General features: G+C 42.8%; 1 protein-coding gene across 1 annotated transcript in view; it reads left to right on the plus strand.

Annotated features, from left to right (window-relative positions):
- Vipr2 (vasoactive intestinal peptide receptor 2) overlaps nt 1–24,107 on the plus strand; it is a 76,987-nt gene that overhangs the window by 44,325 nt on the left and 8,555 nt on the right. The window contains exons 5-8 of the mRNA XM_021179290.2: nt 9,557–9,654; nt 16,741–16,882; nt 22,705–22,855; nt 23,897–23,957. Coding sequence (XP_021034949.1) covers nt 9,557–9,654; nt 16,741–16,882; nt 22,705–22,855; nt 23,897–23,957 — 452 coding nt within the window. The remainder of the gene's footprint in view (nt 1–9,556; nt 9,655–16,740; nt 16,883–22,704; nt 22,856–23,896; nt 23,958–24,107) is intronic.

Below are 24,107 nucleotides of genomic sequence, written 5' to 3' on the forward strand. Positions count from 1 at the left end.
TTATTTACTGGGATTATCCAAATCATGGAAACTTGTACATTTCTGAGCTAATTTGATTTTTCACTTCTGATTTCCACCTTGGGGAATATTCACATAATTAAGTGCTTATTTTTCTTTAAGCTAATTAAACAGAATGTTTTGAAGATTACTTTTACCCTGGGTGAATTTTCATCCGGGGGTTAAAACATACCTTGCATACAGACATATAGACAGAAATAGAGTTCTCATAACTTTCCATTTGAAGCATCAGGCATGCGTCGGTAGTATAATAAAGAATTTGGTGATTTGCCCTGAGTAGCTGGGTCAAGGCTGTGCTTCTGGAAGCTGAAATGTACTAACCATTCCGATGCCCAGCACTCTGAACCGTGGATTTTTTCATTTCTGCATCCTATTGATCCCTTCAGAGTGACTTTATCTGTAGGAGCTCTATCCCCAGGACACTTAGACACGCTCTCAAGCCTCCCCAGTAGTAGTCTTGACTAAGCTGACAGTTCCTCCGTGCCTTGACAGGTCCAGGTTATCCCTTCAGAATTTATCCATTTTTCCAAGAAGGCGCAAGACTCTGTTGTGTTGTAGGCTCTGGGACAAGGGGCCCCATCATTGCCTAATAGACCCTAGCTCAGCAGTTAACCCAAAGCACAAAGAATTAGATACTTCATCCACTTCTATTGGGATGTTGGTTCAGGGACCATGTCAACTTGACCCCAGTTTTACTGGGAGTTAACTGGAAAACAGTAGTTCCTAAACTCTCATAAGCACCTGCAACGGCCATGTGTGGAAATCATAGATCAGGCTAACATGAGATAAGCAATTTGTTAGTGTAGCCTGGGTTGGATCGTAGCCCCCTCTTGCTCCAAAGTCCAAGCTACTGGAAATTGGCTGATTAATGCATCCCTGGAGCTAGCTTTGCGCTGTGTCCTTTACCTGCCTCCCAGTACCTCAGCAACAATAGTCACTATAAAGGCTTTAAAAACAGGTGGAATTTGGAGCAGCAGGTTTCCCTTTATCTTTTTGTTGGTTCTAATAAGCCAATTTCTGTATGATCAACATATTCTGTATGATCAGTTTCTGTATATACCAACAGCAGAAATTCATTTCCCCCTGGTATAAAAGCTAAAGTCCAAGGTCAGGGCACTGGAAGATTCTGAGTGTGATGACCCCGCCCCCTCCCCGCCTCAGACAAGTATCAGGTGTGGATAAACTGGTGGATCCCTTTGGAGTTGCTCTGAGGAAGGACCCATCCCCCACTCATAACCTCATCCCTCAGGACCTAGCAAGGCTCTGTCTCCTTATTGTTAAAGATTCAATACATGAATTTGAGGTGGGGACACAGATACAGACTGAGGCCACAGTACCCATGAACACAGAATTTTATTTATTTTCCAATTGTAGCCAATTGGTAAGTTAAAAAAAATATATACCAAGTGTGATTACATTTTGCTGATCACTGATGTGGCTCAAAGATGTCCCTGGTTGATTTTTATGTTGCTTTCTTATTTTCTTCTTCCCCTTTCCAGTTTTCCTGAGGACATGGCTTTCGTCCTTACTCAGCACTTTCCTCCTGACTCAGCACTTCATCCACTAAGAACCTTGACTTATTTTTCCCCAATGTATTTCCCCACACTGGTCACCATAGTCTGTATTATGTAGTTTAGCAGTACAAATCACAATCTACTTGCCTTTTAGTTGATGGGTTCTCCTTCCCTTTACCCTTTGGCCATTCCCAAGCTTAGACCCAGCTATCTTGTCTCTCCTCTTAACGACTTTTCACGCCAGCTAGCTAGTATACGTGAAGTGCATTTGCAGGAACTCTGATAAATCAGATATAATTTCTCACCAAGAAGTTCATCATTCTCCCAGAATCATATCAATTTTCCTGCTCTCTCCATCCTGTGGAAGCCAACCATGGAGTCTGGCAGCTCATCCTCACTCTAGGCAATCACAGCTGAGTCCCACCTTCAACTGTCTTAGTGTCCATTCCCTAGAAAACCCAGATTTCCTGACTCAAAGCGGGATTTGTTTGATGTAATTGGAGTCTTACCTGGGATGAAGGGTAGTAACCATTGTCCTACAGTGGAGTCCTCACACTGTATGGTATCTATCTTGTGTTTAGGTCCTTACGATGGGGATTATTTTTTTTAAGTTTACTTATAGACATTTTGCCACATGTGTGGATGATGGTTTTATTCTTTCTGCTGTTGCTTCATGGTTGTATTTGTATATTGGCCCATCCCAAGCTGCAGTTGTGTGTCTCCTTTTCCAACGTGTAAAGTGTTTTTCTTCTTCGTGTCTTATTTCATGAGTAAAAACTAAAGAAAAACAGTTTCTTACAAGCACCAACTTTTATATAAACTGCAATTCTTGGTTTTTGAATCTTAATTCAAATCTAACCTGGTGACGTCTACAGCACAGAATGTTGCTCAGTTCTTTGAAGACTTGGTATTGTTATCACAGAGGTATATATTACATGTTCTTTAATTAAAATGTGTGATTATGTGCAAGCTACATTGGGTATTGATTTCTCATTTTTCACTGACTTAGTGCTTCATAAGTACTGTGTTGCCCTATTCCCAAACCTATGCCCTGTACACTTCTTACAAGTACAACTGCTTTCTGGCCTTTGCATCTTTAGGAACATCTGTTGATTATTGATCAGTACATGCTCTACTCTACGTATTTCCACTTATTAATAAATGAAAACAAAAGCCTGATGAGTGTAGCTTCCAGAACAAAAAAAAAAGCCACCTTTCTGGTCCTCCCATTGCTGTGATTTTATCATTGCTTCCTTCTTCTGGCTGTCAGTCAATGTCTTGTTATTACTAGAAGGGTAGTCATGAGGCCAACACTAGCTACTAGCCACACATTCAGGCATAGAAGCCACAGAGAGTCTCTCTTCCCAAAGATCATGGTTTACACTGATCAGAAATCCACCATTTGAGATGGCTGGAGATCTCGAAGAAAGAACTTTGGGCTCAGACTGATGGCTCTGTCAACCCATACCTGAATGTTTTTAACCAGATCTAGTTTCCTAGAGGATAAACAAGTCATATGAAAAGACAGTGGCTGTTTTTTTTTTTTTTTTTTTTACAGAGCCAGGATTCATCCCCTCACTTCAGCCATGGTAGCTGACATAGTGACCACTAACTGCAACCATGCGTGGATTGTGATACATCCTTGAGTCAGAAGCAAACATACTTATACTTTGTAGAAACTTGGTCTATCCCAGACATCCTTGCTTGAGAGCCCATGTGAGATCACTTCTGTGAAAAGCTTCACCCTGGGTCTTCTGGGTCAAGCTTCTGAAAGAGGAACCCACTTCCTTACCCTGTTTTTGGTAACACTCTACTTATCCAAGAGCTGCTGCTTCGTGACACCATCAGAACATTTGCCTTTTCTTAGAAAGGACAAATATAACATTAAACTCTTGGAGTTGTCTTTTGTTGCTGTTTGCTGTGTCAGGACCCCAGCTCTACAAAAAGACCAGACTCCAAAGCTTTGAAAATGTTTCCTTGCAAAGTCTAGGCCAGTATTTGCTGCAGAGACTTAGCTGCTGCTTATGAACTTCCTCAGCCTTTTCTTGCCAGTTGCGCCATTCCTGAAAGGTTCTAGTGGGCAATGACCATGATGCAAGGGTTTTTTAGGATGATGGAACCTTTCCTAGCCCCATTTCCTGTGCCTGATCCAGGGCTTTAAGGTGCCAGACAGTCAACAGTCATCAAAGGGCAACCTGATACAATAGCTCTGAGTGTATGGTCTCACATCAATGAAAATTTAAAATGTGGACACTGCTGGGAGTATATAAAGCTGAAGCAAACTTTATCAACAGAAAATGAAAGAAAGGTGATAAATTAAGAAAAACTGAGAGAAACTCCCAAGACTTCCAGGGGTTTCCAAGACAGGAAAAGGTATCAAACCTTTTTTTGTATGGAGTCTTATGGGACAAAGACCAAGGTGATCTCTATTAATTAGTTATCTGGGACCCACACCCTCTATGCATGTCCCTTTGGCCTAACCAGGAGATGATCATGCTCAGTTGGTGTACCCCTGTTAGGGATGACCCCGTTGTCCATCTCTCCTTTGCACTTCATTAGCTGTTGATTTTAATGTTTCTAGCTGTTAGTCACTGGCTGATGTTGCTCCCTCCGACCTGGCAGCTATCTAAAATCTCCTCAGTTGTACCAGACCCTCTATGTTCTCACAGGCACCAAGAAGTAGCTGCCTTTGATCTTAGTTAATTCCTTGTCTATGGGATGGTCTGGGTCATCTTTCCTAAACTAGGCAGAGGCCTCTTGTTAGAAGCCAACTTTGCTTTCGATTTAGTCTGTTACAATTACCTGCATCAGAAACCAGGATGTAAGAGGGAATAATGGTCTTTCATGTGCTCCTCAAGAGCTGGGGCAGGAGGGCAGTTAGCCTGCTTGGACTGGCCCAGAGCCCTGTCACTTCTCATATCTGTCTAGTTTGGTTATCTTACACCTAAGTACAAGTTCTCCTATTTACTTTTCTCAGTGTCCAGGCCTTGATGTGTTAACCGTTAACCTTTTTAGTTTCCACCACGACTCTCACTTGTGCGTGTGTGAGCAACTTGTGTGGCCCTTTCCCATACTTGCTACAAAAAGCCCTTCACAGTTCCTGTCCTCTCTGCCGATGTGCCCTTGTTGAAAGGCTGTGGTTGAGGTAATGAGACCAGCACCCCATTGCCTTGGGACTATATCTCACCAGGGAGAGCTCTGCAACCTGTGTAACTTCTCAGAGGCTCCAGGTCAGGAAGGAACTTGAAAACAAACAAGGAAGCAAGCTCAGGTGGGAGCAAATGTCTGCCTAGTCTGATGGCAGTTGGGTGGAGGTGTTCGTGAGAACCAGATAACAACTTAGAATGGTAGCTAGCATTCACTGTCAGGCCTTCCTACCAGAATGGAACAACTCTTCCTCTGTTGGTCCAGGGTCTCTACCACTGACAACTGGTGCTCAGAGTCCTGAGATGCAGCCAGGGTAACCAAGTAACTGATTTAAACCTTATTTAACTTCAAATAGGTTAATTTAAAGGCCTCACCCAGCAAGAGGTAGGCAGAAAGCACCTGCATATTCCTTACCACAGGAACCATGGTTTACTGTTAAGATAACAAGGAGACATAAAGATTCTTTTAACATCTCACCTAATGCCTTAATTTGACACACCAAAGTGTACAATCACCTTGATCACATGAGCCAAGTGATGCAAGCTGCTTGCTTTTCTTACAAAGTATTAACCACAATGATCTTCCCAGTGCTGACCTCTGTCCTTCCAAATATAAGATAGAGGAACTTCCTTTGGAAGGCAAGTTCTTGGTCGAGCTTAAGATAAAGATGTGAGACAGACAAAACACAAGCAAATAAGCCTGGTGTGTGGCACCACCAGGTAAGGCTGCCTAATCCTATGGCCTCTGGAGCCCCTGAGTCCAGCCAAGAGCCAGGACATTGAAAGAGAGCCTGCTCTCAGCAGCTGTTGTCTCAGCTCCTTGGGCCAAATGATTGATGCACTAATTGTCCAAACCTCACAGCTCCCAGATCTGTGGGTCATCTTTCATTCACTGGTTAAACACAATGTACTGGTGCCTACTGGGTTCCCAGGACCTTATGAACTCTGTAGGCACTGTATGCTGTGATGAGGATGACAGGTGGGCTGAGATGCCAGAGAAACTCCAGAGCCAAGAGTTCCAAGCAGACCAACAGAGAAACTGGGACTTCATCAGAGGGCCTTGTGGACTTGGCAGACGAGATAGCTTCTAGATGCAGGGGCCACAGGGTGGCTAGAGATAATCAGGGAGTCTTTCTCTACTGTCTATGTCTTCTAATTAGTGTTGAGGTTGGGCTATTTTGTTTGTTTGCTTCGTTTTGTTTGGGCTTACTTATGTGTGTGCTTTCATCCATTGATGCATGTGTGCATTGACACATGTGTGCTGTGCATGTGTGTGTGTGTGCGTGCATGCATTGAGTAAGTCCATACTCACATGTATAATGTTGGTGGTGCTGAATATGGAACACGGGGGCTTATTTCAGTAACTGAAATGCTACGAGAGCACACTTCTCCTACACCTCCCTCCCATCCCTTTCAGCCACAGTGCCTTTGTACTGCCCATTCCTTTTACCAGATTGCTCTCCTCTTTCCCAAGGCCAGCTCTAATCACAGTGTCTTGATTGCAACTGGCCTCAGTCAGTGCAGCTGGTGTGAACCCTGGTCTACATTCTTACTTTCTGTAATAGGCTGTAACATACCATGTGGTTCTTCTAGCCAGTCTGGATATTGGTTTGGGTCTCTGTGATTCCTGTCTCTTTTCATTACTGACATCTCTGGCTCCAGTGGTCACTTGATGATATGTGTTCGGTGAATGAAAGTAATGGATGTCTTTGCTTTGAAACCATAGTTGATTAGCCAAGTGTGTGTGTTACTCCACTTTCACATAATTAATGGCATGATTTTAGTACATCTGTTACCTTGGACGGGAGTCATGGAAGCTCAGCTACAGAAGTGATGACATTCACAGATTTCTGGCAATCCTATTATAATGTGTGCGATACTTGTACTGCATGCAGCTATGCTGAAATCCCCTCCTCACCAAACTATGTTATGTTTTCATTGGCTCGTTAGAAAAACTTGCACATTGGTTTTCCTTGTCATTATCCCCTGCTCTAGTTGAAGACTTTCCTACTGCATGAGTCCCTTCCATCAGTAAGTCATGCATGCATTCCCACATCCCCACAGGGAAGACTGATGTGTTCCCAGGTAACTGCTGTGTGAGGTTGTCCAGCAACAATGTCAGTGTGTTTGCTGACAGGGCTCCAAGCTCAACTTTCCCAAGCCCAGACTTAGCTAATCAGATGGCCACTCCAGACCTCCCAGACTGGACACCATGATGAGCCAAGAGGCCACAATAACAACAGCACTCCAGAGTTCTGATTTGCCAATTTCCAAAGGCCAGAAGAGGGTAAGGAGGTAAGGGTGAGGTAAGGGATGTTTAATCATAACAGAGTTTTTCTAGAATCACTAAAAACTCAAGAAGAAGCATACGAACTTAGAAAAATACATAGGCCAAATACAATCATGGGTAAACTTATTAAGTACATTAGCACCAGAATTCATGGAAAGAAAGCTGACTGTGGTGATTCGAATGAGACAACCCCATTGTGCCCAGTTTATGGCCCTATTCGGGTAGGCTGAGTAGGTGTGAACTTACTGGAAGAAGTATGTCACCGAGGGAAAGCTTTGAGATTTCAAAAGCCATGTACCATTCCCAGTTTGCTCTCTCTGCCTCATGCTAGCCCTCAGCTTCTGCTCCAGCCTCATGTCTGCTGCTTGTTTCTAGAGTCCTCCTTCATGGATGGACTCTTATCCCTCTGAAGATATAAGCCCAAATAAATTCTTCCTTCTAGAAGTTGCCTTGGTCATGATGTTTGATCACAGCAATAGAAAAGTAGCTATGACAGTGACCAAAGAGGGTGCCACAGGGAAATGATCATGAAGTGAAAAGGTAGGTGTGATGGTTTGAGTGAGAATGGCTGCCAGAGGCTCATATATTTGATCACATATTTAGGAGGGAGTAGGGGATGTGTCACTGGGAGGTAGATCCTGAGGTTCCAAAAGCCCATGCCAGGCCCAGACTTATCCTTTATCTCTCTGCCTACTGTTTGTGGAAAAGATATAAGCTCTCATCTACTGTTCCAACACTATGCCTTCCTGCCTGCCTGCCTGCCTGCCTGCTCCCTACCACAGTAGTCATGAGTCACCCTCTGAAACTGTAAGCAAGCCCCCAATTAAATGCTTCATTTTATAAAATGCTTTAGTTATGGTGTCTCTTCATAGCAATAGAAAAGAAACTAAGACATAAGATAATGGGAGATGAGAACGAGAGGTCGGGGATAAGTGGACATAGGCGGGATGAGGGCAGTAAAGTAATGAGGATGTAAGCTAAAGGGGATGACATGAAGATCATGGGGATGAGGGTGGAGATAAGATGGGGGTGGGGAGAGAAGAGGAACATAAAGTGACAAGACCTCTGTGGATTCCATAGAAGGGGAGAGGAGGGAAGGGTGAGGATGAGGTCTGGAAATGGAAAGAAAGCATGAGGGCAGAAGGAAAAAAGAGATGAGGCAAGGATGACCACCCCGAAGATGGAGGAAGATTGGATGGACCCCTGTATTCTCTGCTCTTCTGAGGCCTGCCCTTCATGGTACAGCTCCAGTACCAACAAGGAGAATTCCTGAATTTTAAAGTGAATAGGGTGATGCTTTCAAACATGACTAGACTGTGATATATTATAAGCAAACAGGTCCCTGCATAGCTTTTTATACTGTTTTTATTTATTTAAGAATCTCATACATTAGAAAATTTATTTTGATTATGTCCATTCCTACTAACCTCTCCTTGACTTTTTCCAGACACCCTGCCCGATCTCCCTGACAATTTCATGTTTTCTTTTTTTTTTTTTTCATTATCTAATATTATTGTTGTTCTTAGACCCTGAGTCAAACTAATGCACACCACATGCTCATGAGTGTGTTGCCATGCACTGGAGCATAAGCAACTAGCTTACCAGGATCCACATGCCCAAAGAAAAGTGACTCCCCCTCTGTCAGCAGCCATCAGCTACCAATAGGCTAGGGAGGGGCCTTGGGAACATGCCCCAGTCCATGATGAAATTTTGGCCAGCTTGATTTTTTTTTTTTTTTGGCAAGGCATGTACAAGCAACCACAGCTGCTACGAGTTGATATGTTCAACAGCTATTGTAATATCCAGAAGTCGGTATTTCACAACTTTCCTACTCATCCTCTGGCTATTACATTCTTTCCTTCCTCTCTTCCCTAATGTTCCCTGAGCCTTAGATGGATAGAAAGATGTATAGATGACCTGTCTACAGCTAAACACCCACACTTATTATAATTTCCTGGTTTGATACACACACACACACACACATAGTCCTTGTATTTGTAGTGTCCTATAGAAGTAACTACTGGCTTTCTATCCCATATCCAATGATTGCATGGATGTTAGATTTCAGCCACGAGGCTGAATAACCTAAGAAGTATGAGAAACAAAAATTTCAAGATGTAGCCACTCTATGAGGAGAGACTTCTGAGTAACTGGCCGTGTACCTTTGATGCCATGTTCTTTCCCATGAGTTCAAATGTGTGTATCACCTGATCTTATTTGGAAACGCATTTCCAGAAAACTGTTTTATTCCTATTCTATCAGGGACTCCATCAGTTCCATTCATCTCAGCCTTCCTTTGTCTTGGCCCTAAAGGTAGCCAATACAGTTCCTTTGGATAAAAACTTTTTAACAGAAGTCTTCCACTCACTTATAGTGGCTTGCAAGAGAAGATAGGTGTTCAAATATTGAAGGTCCTTCTGGGCTCAAGATGGAGGTAGAATTATAAAATGACCCTGTCTCCTGTCTTCTAGCACTTGGCATGCAAGAGAGAGAGAGAGAGTCCTTTGTGACTGAAATCTCAAATGTCCTGTGCCCCATGCATTTGGCTAGCAGCTTACACATGTGTTTTTTTTTTCATTTCTTTGTAGATCTCGTTTTATATTTTGGTGAAGGCCATTTATACCTTGGGCTACAGTGTTTCTCTGATGTCTCTTACAACAGGAAGCATAATTATCTGCCTCTTCAGGTAAGGAACAAAAAAAAATGAGCAATTGTGCAAAGATTATGAGAAGAGCAAACTTCACTATAGGTTATTTGGTAACTCAGAGGTTTAGACTCTTGACCCTCTGTGTACCAAGCTATAGAGAATCCTTGGGGCTAGAGAGATAGATCAGCATTTAAAAGTACTTGCTGTTGGACAATGCTAGGATTCAGTTCCCAACACCTATCTTGTGTCACATGGTCATCTGTAACTCCAGTTACAAGGAATCTCTTGCTTTCTTCTGGGCTCTTTGGGCTCCCATGCACACATGGTACATATAAACTCACTCAGTTACACATATACACGATAGATAGATAGATAGATAGATAGATAGATAGATGAGTAAATAAATAAATATTTATTTACACTTGAATAAAGCACTCTTGAAGAAAGGTAGCATGTTGACTCTAAACATTTTGCATTTCTTATGTAAACAGGTAACCCTGCTTTTCAGCTCAATGCACGCTCTCTCTCTCTCTCTCTCTTCCTCTCTCTTCCTCCCTCTTCCTCCCTCTTCCTCCCTCTCTCTAGATAGGGTTTCTCTGTGTAGCACTGGCTGAGCTGGAATCTGCTTTGTAGATCAGGCTGGCCTCAAATTTAGAGATGCTCCTGCCTCTGCCTCCCAAGTGCTGGAATTAAAGCATGCGCAACCACTGCCACAGACACATCCCCTTATTCACAACCTCTAACCTGCTCTTTACGACTTGCCCAGTCAATTCAAGAGCATCTTATCTTAACTCCATGTGCTGTTCATGCTTGTTTGTTTTTTGTTTGTTTGTTTGTTTTGTATGTTTTAATTCTATAATGAGATCCCACAGACATTGCTGTCTAAGGTTTAGCATGCCTACATATTGCCCTTCATTTTTCTGACACTTTCCTCCCTGCTGGGGCCATTGCTCTGCTTCTCATGAGCCTGCCTAGGCACCTCTGATCATATTGTAATGGCACTGAATTCTCAGACTCTTTGCTTGCATAAAACAGATACTTTTGACTTGCTTTTTAAAAGACTATTTCTGAGTACTGAGGATAAGGTTGTGGCTCCTGAGGAGTTGCTTGTGGCTCGACTCTGTTCCTAAAAGTATAGTCTTTTCCACTTTCAACTGTCTCTCCCTGTGTTGCAATAAGCTAGTTTTTATTAACTTTCTGAAGCTGACGTTCATGGGCTTAGTGTCATTACTTTTGTATCTTTCTTATGGTTGGGAAATGTCTGACCTCTTACTCTCTTTGATCACTTTCAGAAGTCCTTGGCTGGTGCCTCCTGAAATATTGCTTCCCATTATTCTCTTCTCCTGGATCAGCATCCTCCATGTGTTCTGTGTTTTGGCTGTTCTCATATATTTTCTTACCATTCTTCCATCTTTTCTATCTTTTCCATGTCTCTCCACTTTACCATCTAGGTATGCTCTATGTCTTAGTCAGGGTTTCTATTCCTGTACAAACATCATGACAAAGAAGCAAGTTGAGAAGGAAAGGGTTTATTCAACTTACACTTCCACATTGTTGTTCCTCACCAAAGGAAGTCAAGACAGGAGCTCACACAGGGTAGGAACTTGGAAGCAGGAGCTCATGCAGAGGCCATGGAGGGATGTTATTTACTAGCTTGTTTCCCCTGGCTTGCTCAGCTTGCTTTCTTATAGAACCCAGGACTACCTGCCCAGGGATAGCACCACCCACAATGGGCCCTTCCACCCTTGATCTCTAATTGAGAAAATGTCCCACAGCTGGATCTCATGGAGGCATTTCCTCGGGAGGCTCGTTTCTCTGTGATAACTCCAGCTTGTGTCAAGTTGACACACAAAACCAGCCAGTACATTCTACAAGTCCAGTTCATGGCACTGTCATTTACAGAGTTTGATCTACTGTTGGACATCTCTTTCATTCTTAAGATCAGAGAGATTTGTAGGAGCAGAGATTTCTGATTGTTTTCTTTTTGAAGATGATTTTAATGTATTCTTTGAAACTTTGTGTATAAAGTGCATTTTGATTACATTCAATACCCTCCCCACCTCTGATTCACTACCACACACCACTTAAATTCATGCCCTTTGGTTTTTTTTTAACAAGGGTATGCTAGCTAGTTTTTTATTGTTAATTTGACACAATAAAGAGTCACTTGTAAAGAGGAAGGCTCAATTAGATTGTTTGGATCAAATTGGTCAATTGTCCTATCTGTGGGGAATTGTCCTAATTGTTGTTTGATGTGGGATGTCCTAGCCCACTGTGAGTGGCACCATCCCTAGGCAGGTGAGCCTGGGCTATACAAGAAAGCTAGGTGAGAAAGCTAGAAAAAGTGAGTCTATAACCAACCCTCCTCTATAGTTTCTGCTCCAAATTCCTGCCTTGAGTTCCTGCCCTGAATTCCTTCAGTGATAGATTATTACCTGGAAGCATAAGATTTAATAAGTCCCATGTTGCTTATGGTCATGGTATTTTATCATAACAATATAATTTAAACTATACAAGGGGAGTTAGCCAATTGCTTTCTGATTGGATTTAAGATCCATTACACAGGATGGAACTCATGCCTGGTATTTTAAACCTGGCCAAGATCTTACGGTTGCAGAGTTTACAAGCCTTAGGGGTAAACCTACTTTACTATTATTTTGCAAAATGGACATTTACAGAAATCTGTTCTGAATACCTATCTTAATACACATAGATTAGTACAATTATTAGCCCTAACCACAGAGGTTTCTTTCTGCAGTGAGTATTGGTTAATACAGAGAATTGCAAATATTCAGAATGCAGGCAGTAAGTGACTGTAGAGTGAGATAGTATCTGATAGTCTCATGTGCTTTGTGTGCATGGTATGTGCACCTATTTGTACGTGTGCACAAGTGTGTAAGAGCTCATGCATGTGTGTGCATGTGGAGGACAGAGGTCAATGTCTAGTGTTTCTCTCAGTCATTCGTCACTGTATTTTGAGATGGTTTCTTACAGAACATTGAGCTTACTGATCTAGCTACACTGGCGAGTCAGTAAGCCCCAAGCCCCAAGGATCCTCCAGTCTCATCCTCCCTGGGGTTGCACCTGACTTCTTCACAAAAGAATCCAACTTGGGTTCTAACACTAGTGCAGCAAACACTTCACCAACTAACCCATCGTTCCTGCCTCCTCCTGTGCTTTTTGACCATCTTTATATCTTCTCTAGTCCCATGTTTGTGCAGTTTCAATTGTTTGGCTTCTTATGACATTTTTAAAATGTTTTATACCTTATAGACACTACCTTTTATCATAAGTCTAGCTTACAAATGTTTTCAGCCATTAGTTAGGTTTCTCTTAAGCTTTGTGATATGTACTTAATATGTTAAAGTTTTAAATTTTGATGGAGTCCACATTGCTGATTTTTTCATTATGTTGCTTGTGGTTTTGGTATAACATTTAAATTTGTCATATCCAAGGTCATGTTTTTCCAACCCAAAATAGTTTTATCCTTCTAGCTCTTGTGTTTTGGTCACTGATTCATTTTCAGTTAGTTTTTCATATGCTATGAAATGGAAGAGTCTAGCTTTTTTCTCTCACAATTCCTACCCCGTGGTTCAACACCAACAGTTTAAAAGACTATTAAATGTCCTTGGCTTCATCAGAAGGCAACTGGCCATAAATGTGAATGTTTTAAGATTCTCAGTCGATGTACTGGGCCATTTGCAGAGCCATACAACTGGATCACCAAAGTCTCCAGAAAATTTGGAATCCAGAGAGAGTCGTTCCACTTTTGTTCTTTTAAAAATTGTTCTGGCCATTTGAGATCCTTTGCAATCCCACGGTACTTTTCCATGAGCATCTAGGGCCCTGTTATGCAATCGATAGGTACTATCCCATATCTTTTGGGTTTTTTTTCATCTATTTATTTTTCTGCTTCTGACATCTGACTTTTTCTGTAGAGACATGAACAAACATGTATTTAACACATAAATAGATGTAAATAAATAATTAGGAACCTACATCTGACCAAAGTCCCCTTAAGTCTAAATTAGTGAACCAGTGAGTTTACTAGGGCTAAGTACAACAGGATATTTACAGAGACATGGATGACTCAAAAGCAATTGCATCACTGGAAAACCCACTCAAGCATAAATGATAATTCACAAAAGCTGAATCTCCTGAGTTCCCTTTCTCAACTTTCAGGATGCTAAACAGGTTGGTGAGTCTCCTCTACTCAGAAGTTGTTATTGTTTGAGAAGTTTCTTTGTCAATATCATAAATTTCAGGAACTTCTTAAGACTTGAGAGGTGTTTATTTCCTGAGCCTGGTAAGTTTTGTTTACTTGCATGGCCTTAATGACTTCACTCCAAGATGAAATGTTTCCATTTCTAAATTACTACATTACAGCTTCTAACACTGGGTAATTTTCTTTGATCTTTATATTTACTGATTCTCTCTTTTGCTTGCCTAGATTTTCCTTGGCCATTTCTAGGGAATTTCTAAAGCCAGTTGCACATTTTAAATCCAATATTTTTTTAGTTACTTCTTCAAATTTCATTTATTCATTGAAATTCTATGTTTGTCAAAGGATTTCTCTATTTCATTCTGTTTTTGAATACATTCAAAGCATTTGGCCTTAAGCCTCTGTCTACTAAAGCTGCTTCACGTGGGTTGGGTTTTTTTTGTTTGTTTGTTTGTTTGTTTGTTTAGCTTTGTATGATTTTTTAAAGAGAATGTTTTATTTCTTTCTTTTTCCTATTAGTAATCCAGCTTTCTTGCATCTTTTAATGCATCATTATCTTTTTGTTGAAATTGGACATTTTTAATAATATGAGGTGATAACTCTGGCAATCAAATTTTGTCTCTCAGTTTTGTTGTCATTTGTTATGAGTTGTAGCTGTTTCTGTATTATTTATTCTATTTGTTATTTTTGAGATTGTTGAACTCAGTGCTATACAAGCAGTCTACCACTGAAGGGTAACCCAACCCTTTCCTTCACTTTCATTGTGAGACAGGGTCTCTCTGAAATACTCAGATTGACCCTGAAATCCCTCTTGGTCCCAGGCAAATCCTGAATTTACAACCTTCATGTTTCGTGCCTCTGAGTAGCTGATATGACAGCTCTGTGTTACAAAGGCCCAACTTGTAATCATTTATTTAGTAACTTTTCTAAGCTTTTCTATTTTGTAGAGATTGTATTGCCCCTGTTAGTCTCTGAAGCCTATATATTGTTAGCTAGCAGTCAATTACTTACTGATGGAAATTTCCTTAGACACCCTCAGTCAGAGGAGAAACAAAGGAAGAAATGAAAACATACATTCCCCAGATGGGGAGTCTGGCTGTGTTAGAAGCACTCCTCTAATGCTTGGACAGGCTGTTCACCACTCTGCCTTAACTTCATTTTGCTCATGCCAAAGAGCAGTAAAAGCTCTTTGCAAGCATATGACCTGCCCAGGGCATGTATGCAGGTTTCTAAGTTCCTCTGCATATATGAGAGGTTTTCAAAATCCTGCTTCCCCAGAGAGCCTCTCTCCTCAGTCTTTCTTCTCAGGCTCCAGATTGCCTGTCATTTGCCTCAACTGTTAATGTTGGCCTTAGGCAGCATCCAGAAACTGTGGCTTTCTTCACAGCTGCTCCTCAATCCGAGTGGGTTCTGGAAGGTCGCACCCATTCAATGAACTTAAAAATTTAAGAAAAAATTATCTTGTGTTTGTAGGTAATTCCTGAAACCATGAAAAACATAAGCTATAGTCTTCAGGATAATGCTAAGCTGGGCATGTACCATAGAACAAGGCAAGGCTGACCTACAGTGCGCTCATCTGGGATCGGAGATCACATAGCTATCAACTCGACTATTTTCCAGAGCTCCAACAGGGTTTGAGTAGTTTTGCCAGGTTTCAGGGTTTCTTGGAAGTGCTGGACAAGGGCCCCATCCCACTGTTTCCACTGGTTCCTTGTTGGAATTTTAATTCTAATTTCAGGTGACTAACTTTTGGAACGTTCTTGTTAAACTCAACAAAATCTCTCCACCACAGAAAAACGGCATCTGCTGTTCATGACATAGCCTCATCTAATCGTTCTCCTTTTCATATGCTGCTATGTCAGTAGTATGCCTCACTTTACATTCTAAGGTTCACCTACACTTATTTTATATAGTAAGAAATACTTACAACTAAAATGACATTTCCACAAATAATTGAATATGATTTTTTGAAATTATTACTAGAATTCAGTCTCTAAAAATATTAACATATGTTCCATTTGTGTACAGAAAAGAAAATAACTGTAACTGAATTAATCTATTAACCTACCTCAGTGTCACATTTGTGTATAATACTAGAGGGCACATATGCCTGACACTGCCATAGTGTATAACACACACACACACACACACACATACACACACACAATACATATATGGTGAATATGTGAAAATGAAATACAGCTCTACCAAGACACGAATACAGTGTACAAAAGAATATTGGTCCATGCTGCTCTTGCTTTTTACTTTAGATTAATTAAAATACATAAACTTTTAAATCAGACCACATTTGGCCATATTTCAGTCTCATTTCTTCATGTGGCTCACAGCTAATGACTGGTCTGCCCAGGTCCAGGACCATGAGAGAGTCAGAGGGCAAATCAAAGCTTGTGTGGCCAAGAAAGGGGGTCAATGGAAGACATCAAACTACCCTTACTGTGGATATAGAAAGGAGAAAGTTAACTTGTACAAGAAGGCAGTTTCCCACCTAATTCAGAAAATTATACATTAGAGTTGAAGTCTTTGAGACCAAGTTTCACCTGAGAAATGGGTGAGGTCACAGCTGTGGCTCTGTCTCAGAGAAGAAGCAAGACCACAAGCTACAGCAGAAGATGAGGGTAATGGGACACCCACATTCATGGGGGAAACAGACACAGTTGACTGCAGGCTCAAGGCAGCTTCTGGGTGGCTTTTGCATTATTTATTCATACTGAGTTCCAACCTAAGGGAACAACCTGAAAAGAAAGGAGAGCTCATGTGCATCATGATGCAAACTGAAAACGAACAAAAAACTGTGATAATTGAAGTTAAATAAATGGTAAACTTCACGAGAAGAAAGACCATAGATGATAATTAAACATCAGCTTCTGACTCTCCCACTTCAGGAAGCTGCACTGCACAAGGAACTACATCCACCTGAACCTGTTCCTCTCCTTCATGCTGAGAGCCATCTCTGTGCTGGTCAAGGACAGCGTGCTCTACTCCAGCTCAGGTCTACTGCGCTGCCACGACCAGCCAGCCTCCTGGGTAAGACTATCCTGAGGGCAAGATCTCTGGGTATGGGGAGACCCTAGTATCTACCAACCTCTTTGCTCTCAAAGGGGCAGCAGGAGCATAGTCCTTCTCATGCCTGAGCAATGGAAAGAAGCTGGATGGGTTCAGGCCTGTGTCAGCTCGCAAGACCAGGTGTCCACCAGAAGGCTGACTGGTGTCTAGCCACTGTGTGGGGCTGGGAAATTAAAAGACTCTAGGCCCTGGTGACCAATGCTCACAGCAGGAGCACGTGAAAAAATCCTTTTGTAGATGAGCATACACTTTAGTCTAAATCTTCCAGATTCCAGGGAATCCTTCTATCCCTTTCCTACAGAAAATCAACTCAGATGGGACAGGTATTTAAGAGCCTTCTGTATGCAAGTCTTCCCAGGGTTTTCTCCACTAGCGTATAATGCTCCACATTCGGGAATTTGGTGTGCTTCCTGATCAGGGGTCTCAGTAACTTAAAGAGACAGGACACTGAACTGCCCCACCTTTCCCACCCCCACTGCATGTGAGTAGATTCATCTGCTAACATCGTTTGGCCTGAAGAAAGTTTAATTAGTTTAGTTTTGACACTGCATAGTGCCTTGTAGCTGTATAGCATGTCAGCTAGGGCAAGCCCTCACCATCTACCTACACAAACGTGCATCCTCCAGGCTCATGATATAGAAGTGGGCTTTAAAAGAGATCTGTTATAATAGAAAAGTCAAAATCAGGATCCAGCACCTGGAAAAGTCTGCCCCTGGGCATACCTTGCTGTCTCTGTCCAATTGACTTGAGTAGGTAGTAAATTGTCACCATTATCCCCACAAGCATAGCCAAGGCCGAACGGCCAGGCATGTGAGAGAACCCATGCTGCGCTGCAGAAACGAATCAGCCTCTTCTGTCCTGAGCTGAGGGTGTTAGCATGTGCTTGCCAGAGGTGAACACTGAAGTGTCGCAGGTCAGTGCCCAGAGCTCCCTTTGACTCCTTAGCTCTTTCTGAAAGAAACTGATCCTCAGAGACACCCAGGACCCACCTCTATCTGAAGCATCCCTGCTTAACTCTACCTTGATGAGACTCCAAACACCTGAACTCTTCATGTGGAGAGGCAGAGAGAAGGCAGCAGGCACCCCTGAAGGAGAAGAGGGTGGAGCAGCAGTACCACCCAACCCACCCTCTTCTCCATGTTGCCAGAACCTACAGGGGAATCTCCACCTCACACTACAGTGTTGAGTTCCTTCTGACAACAGTCTCTTTCCCTACACCACTGTGAGTACTTGCTGAACCAGGACTTAGCCTGCATCACAAATGATGAGACTGGGCTGAGGAAATCCCGCAGTTTTCCCAAGGTGCTGAAGATCCACCCTGAGTATGCGCTTCTCTCCGGAGGTCAGACACCAGCCACAGCATACCCAGGCTAGTGCCAAAGGCTGGGCGTGAGAGCTGAAAATAGAGACAGGTACCTGAGCCTGTTTCCCAAGCTATTCTTTGGGGAATAGAGGATCCAGTACCTAAAGGCCCTGAGGTTCAAACACAGAGGAGGCAGTCAGGAGGGGAAAAGGTGCAAAGAGGGAACCAAAGAAGAAAGCCAGAACCCAGCCTGGAGGGGAGAGAGGAAGAAAAGGACGGTGCTGTCTGAAGAATGATAAAGTTATGAACACATTAGCAAAATAGAGTCAGACTGCAGAATGAGCCACAGGAAACTTTTCTCCCTCCAACTCCATTTTTTCCATTTTATTCCTGGATGTATTTCACTAAACCAACATTACTCTCCCAAGCAGCCCACCAGAAATGCTCCCCACGATGTGACAAATTGCTTTTTCCAGGCAGCAGAACGATTCCACACATGAAGAGGCCTCTTCCTGGCCGGGGAAGGCTGGCAGAACAACTCTTCCATGTGGCCAGAGGCCACGTAGGTTCCTCAACTTCTGGGCAGCTTGCATTCGGCAGAGCAGTTTATCACTAGAGATCTGAACAGATTTCTCTAGAGGTCTGCAGATTCTAAGAATCCTGAGTGCTGCCTGTCTGGATGAGGGAAGTGGATAAGCCGCAGTCCCAAACATTACATCAAGTCCCAGACAGTCACCTAGACAGAAACAGGCTCTGTTTGACTACTGAGTGTCTAAGGGAATGAGGGGATAGCAGACCAAAAGTCCAGGCTGGAAGTTCAGCTAGGGGTCATCATCACACACAGCTAATGTCAGAATGGAAGAGGGGAAAAAAGCAGAAACAGTGAATGGGTTTGCCCACATACATATGCAGAGCATATACAAAACCCTGTACATGAACAATTTTTCACTCATTTTCAAAATGCTCATATGCTAGACATTGTTCAGACATGTGTACATGCATACCAGGTATGCCTGTGTGCATATATGAACCTCAGACACATGAGAATTCACATGTGTATATACTCAAACAGAGACACCCAGACAGAGCTTTGGTCTCTCAGGATCCTGCTAATGATCTGCTTGGCCTTGTTAATCCTTGTACTGACCTAGCAGGGGAGCAGCAGACCCCCCCCCACTCCCTACACGCACAAACATACACACACACACACACACACACACTGGACTCCAGTGTTACGTGATTCTGTGAGCAATGCTGTGGAAGGTGAGGTCAGAGAGGATTCCATGTTGCACAGGCCTCTGGTCCTCCTCACAGGTCACACTTGTTACCAATGAGCTAAGGGACAGACATGAGAAGCAGCATTTCTGGTGCCATTTAGCAAGAACATGGAATCCTCATAAGCATCCCTCTGCACCTTCTCCTATATAGATGCCCCCAAGTTCACTGTGCCCTGTTGTCTGTCATAGCCACCACATGTCATGTCATGGCTACCACATGGTGCAGCATGATTCATCTGACTAGTTTCCCCAGCATGGGTACCATCCTGGTTTTACCCATTGCTGTCATATCTCTAGGTGTTCTCTTCCACACACTGATGTGTTCCTGTTCCTGTGAGGTGGAACTCACAGACAGAGCACTCAGCTCAAAGCATCTCAGCAACCTAAGCAGACACAGCAGCACAGACACCACTTCTTATTGTTCTGGAAGCCAAGGTCCAGGACCAAAGCACTGACAATGTGGTATCTCTTAAGGGTCATAGAGAAAGGACCTACTTCTCAACCACCTCCTCATCTCCTAGCTCCACTCTCATGACCTTGTTACCTACCAAAACACCTCCTCATGCCATCACGTGGGGATAGTGCCATCGCCTGGGGATAGTGCCATGCAAAGAGCGGGTGTATTTTAAACCGTAAGCAAATTAACTGATTGCTTTTTGAGAGGCACCGGGAGGACTATCATGTGAAGCTCTCTCCTTGGTAGCCTGTGTCATCCTTCTGGGATTCTCTCCACCTCCCAAAACATGGTCTTATCTTTCCTTGACAAGTTTGTCTAGATTGTTGTCTGCTGAAAGGAGCCTTTTATATTTCTGTTGCAAATGTGTTTTCAGATTCACCACTTGTCAGTTGCATTTTGGCGGTCTTCGACTTGGTAGAAGTTTTCAGTGTATTTGTATACTCAGAGTTGTCTCCTAGCCTTTTAGCATTACATTTGTTTGGGTTTCAGGTTTCCTATCTTTATTAAGGGATATTTGTTCTCAGTTTTAATTTATGTCTTTAATGCATTTGTAATTTACTCATTTTGTGTTCTAAAATAGGATAGTCTTTATCAAGTGTTGAAAAAGCAAGATATATTTAAACAGGTTATCGCCTACCAGATTGTCTCTCAGAGATTTTGTACTTTGTTTCACTCACTATCCCAACGAGTGATAACAAGTTACAAAATTTTGCATCTTTGTTTTCTCATTTTCAGGGCTGGGTTGTTGGGGTGTTTATGTGCAGGATTCAGTGCTAAGATCAGAAGCTGTGAGAATCCTCACTGATGGAGAAGATGGACAGTAGTAGGAAGTCTCTGGGTCTGACTGTTCCTAGAAACAGGAATCGTCCTGTACCTTACTTTAATTTGAGAAAAAGGAGGTGGCAAAGCTTAAGACTATAGCTATGAGGAAGAGGCTGGGGCATGGGTGAAGTGCAGCATGTTGAGGGCAGCCCCTCAGAGTCATGGAGGCCCTCTGTAGAGGCTTCTGTGTTTCTTGTGATGTAAAATACATAATCCTTTAAAATTAAAGGTTTAAAATTTAAATCTTTGGTCTCATTTCATATAGCCAGGTATTTAAGAAATCAGGATTTCAACTTTGTGCATAATTAGGAAATCAATGCTTTTAAAGGAAAAAGAATATCACTTTCAACTCCATTATCATTTACCTGTTTGTAAATATGTGCATCTACAGATACATAAAATAAACATACATGTGTGGTGATCCTTGTATTGTGGATACAAGATGGAATACACATGTGGAATGGATATGTTTTATGTATAAGATGTGTATATATTCAATATATACATATGATATATATTCATATATGTGAATATAAATATATAATATACACATTCATACATGTGTGTTATATGTTTATACATGTGATATGGGTGAATACATACATCTGTATGTGGGGTGGGTATAGTTACAATGCATGGACATACATGAAAAAGATTATTAAAGTAGTATGTAAATTTTGAATAATCAATTAGAGTTGCAAATAAAGTGTAAAACACGAGTAATATAGCAAATGAACTATTTTTCCTAGGAGGTTTAAAATGATCATCAATGGAGGGAAAATGACATATGAAATTAAAGGTTGTCAAATTTTTTAAAGCCTAGGAACCTAACTTTGGCCCATTGTTTTTTCTCCCCGAATCTCTATCTTCTCTTAAGGAAATGATCACAGTCTGCCAACCTTCTCCAGTGTTAATCATTTGTTCAGATGCAGGAGGTGAGGTAGCTGCAGGTTCACTGGGTGAGCCTACCCTTCCCCCAGCATCCAAACACTGACAGCCTCCCAGATATCCTAGGAAATGCCCCTGCAAGTACCTCAAGTGTCCATATCATCATCATCCTGGCTAGTTTTATGTCAACTCAACACAAGCTAGAGTCATTGGACAAGTGAAAATCTCAGTTGAGAAAATACCTCCCCCATATTGGCCTGTTGAGGAAACACCTCCACCAGAACGGCCTGTGGGCATTTTCTTGATCCATGTCTGATGTAAAAGTGCTCTGCTCCCTGGCCAAGCAAACCATGAGGAGCAAGCCATTAAGCAGCACTCCTCATGGCCTCTGCTTCGGTTCCTGCTTCCAGATTCCTGCCCTGACTTCCCTCAGCGAGGAAGTGTGACTTGAGAGTTGTAAGATAAAATAAACCCTTCCCTCCCTAAACTGCCTTTGGTGTTTTATGACAGCAATAGAAGCCCTAAAACAAGTGTCCCACTGCCACTTTAGCCAGCACATGCTCTCCACTGCATGCCCCGGAGAGAGTGAACCTCCTAGGTGGGCAGTGGGGGAAATACTGAGGTAAGGACATGTCAGAGGGGCCAGGAATAACACAACAGGAAGGAGGACTAAGGCGGAAGAGGAGGGGGGAGGAGGAGGAAGGAGAGGAAGGAGAGGAAGAGGAGGAGGAAGAGGAGGAGGAATGTCTGAGCCTGATATCCAGGAAGGTGGCCAACAACTGGCTGCCAGAAACTCCCTGCCTATACTTGCATCAGAGAATCAGAGGCTCCCTGCAGATGGTCCCTGGCATTGTGTATACAAAGGGCTATGCCTCAGTATAACACATTTTTGGCCTCTGCCAGGCCAAGATATTAACAATGTCTGTCCAAGTCAGCACGCTGGCTTTGCTTTACAACTTATCCAAACAGATCGCTGCCCCGCCTACCATAACTATTTTTACCAACTGGCATATTCTCTCACTGTCTCTGGTTCCAGGTTGGCTGCAAGCTCAGCCTGGTATTCTTCCAGTACTGTATCATGGCAAACTTCTACTGGCTTCTGGTGGAGGGTCTCTACCTGCACACCCTCCTGGTAGCCATCCTTCCTCCCAGCAGGTGCTTCCTGGCCTACCTTCTGATCGGATGGGGTAAGGGCTTCATATTCTCCATCATGATTCCTATCTCATTTGGCCAAAGTATGTAGGTTTCTGTGCAAAACCCTACTCCAGGGCATACTCCATGGTCTCCTTGGGTGCACTGAGGGTTCCATTGATGTCAACAAGGAGCTGGTTTTATTTTTTTATTATTGTTTTTATTGGATATTTTAGTTATTTACATTTCAAATGTTATCCACCTTCCGGTTTCCCCTCCGGAACCTCCTTATCCCATCCTCCCTCCCCCTGCTTCTATGAGGGTGCTCCTCCACCCACCCACCCACTCCTACCTCCCAACCTTGGCATTCCCCTACACTGGGGCATTGAGCCTTCACAGGACCAAGGGCCTCTCCTCCCATTGGTGTCAACAAGGCCATTCTCTGCTATATATGTGGCTAGAGCCATGGGTCCCTCCATGTGCACTCTGGTTGGTGGTTTAGTCCCTGGGAGTTCTGGGGGGTCTGGTTGGTTAATATTGTTGTTCTTCCTATGGGGCTGCAAACCCCTTCAGCAAGGAGCTGATTTTAAGTCCTTTAGAATTCAACTTCCATTTGCATCCCCCTTACCTTAAACGAAATGGCTGCTAATAAGTAGCAAAATAATTGTTCCTCTCCCTTTTCCCAATCAGCTCATATCAGCAATGAAAAAATCAGAGAAGTAGGCTGACAGGCATACCTACCTCCTGCTGGGAGCCCAGCCCCTTCCAGAGCAGGAAGGGATGAAAGCTTGCATGGCTTAGGGAGTAAAACACACAGCCCCTCAGACAACAATAGAGCCAGTGAGCGAGTCTCCCTCTTATTTGGCCTCTCTGTCTTCAACAGATAGGTTTCAGATTCTCAGCTTTCAGACATATTTGTCCTAGCTGCTTAGTAAGGTATAAGTGCAAACCTTCACATATTGATGAAGACATTAAGTGAGAACTTCCATATGGTCCTTTGATTGAAAATTCCTCTTTACATGTTCTGGTTCATGAGTACCAGGGGTGGTGCTTCTCATTGGTGAACAGGAGCAAATCTGATGGGGGTCTCTCCACAGGCATCCCCAGTGTGTGTATAGGTGCATGGACAGCAACTCGCCTCTCTTTAGAAGACACAGGGTAAGTGCTAACTGTGGATCCATGCCTGTAAAACAAGGCCTGCTGGTACTGGTAGAATATCTGAGAGCTAAAGAAACTTGTACCATTAGAGACAAAAGACTTCCAGCCAGTCAAGAGATTTCTAGGCAACATTTAGCACCCCATGATTAA

This window comes from Mus caroli, unplaced genomic scaffold (genome assembly GCF_978045245.1).
Source record: "Mus caroli unplaced genomic scaffold, Mus_caroli_1 scaffold_14, whole genome shotgun sequence".
Taxonomy (NCBI): Eukaryota; Metazoa; Chordata; class Mammalia; order Rodentia; family Muridae; genus Mus; species Mus caroli.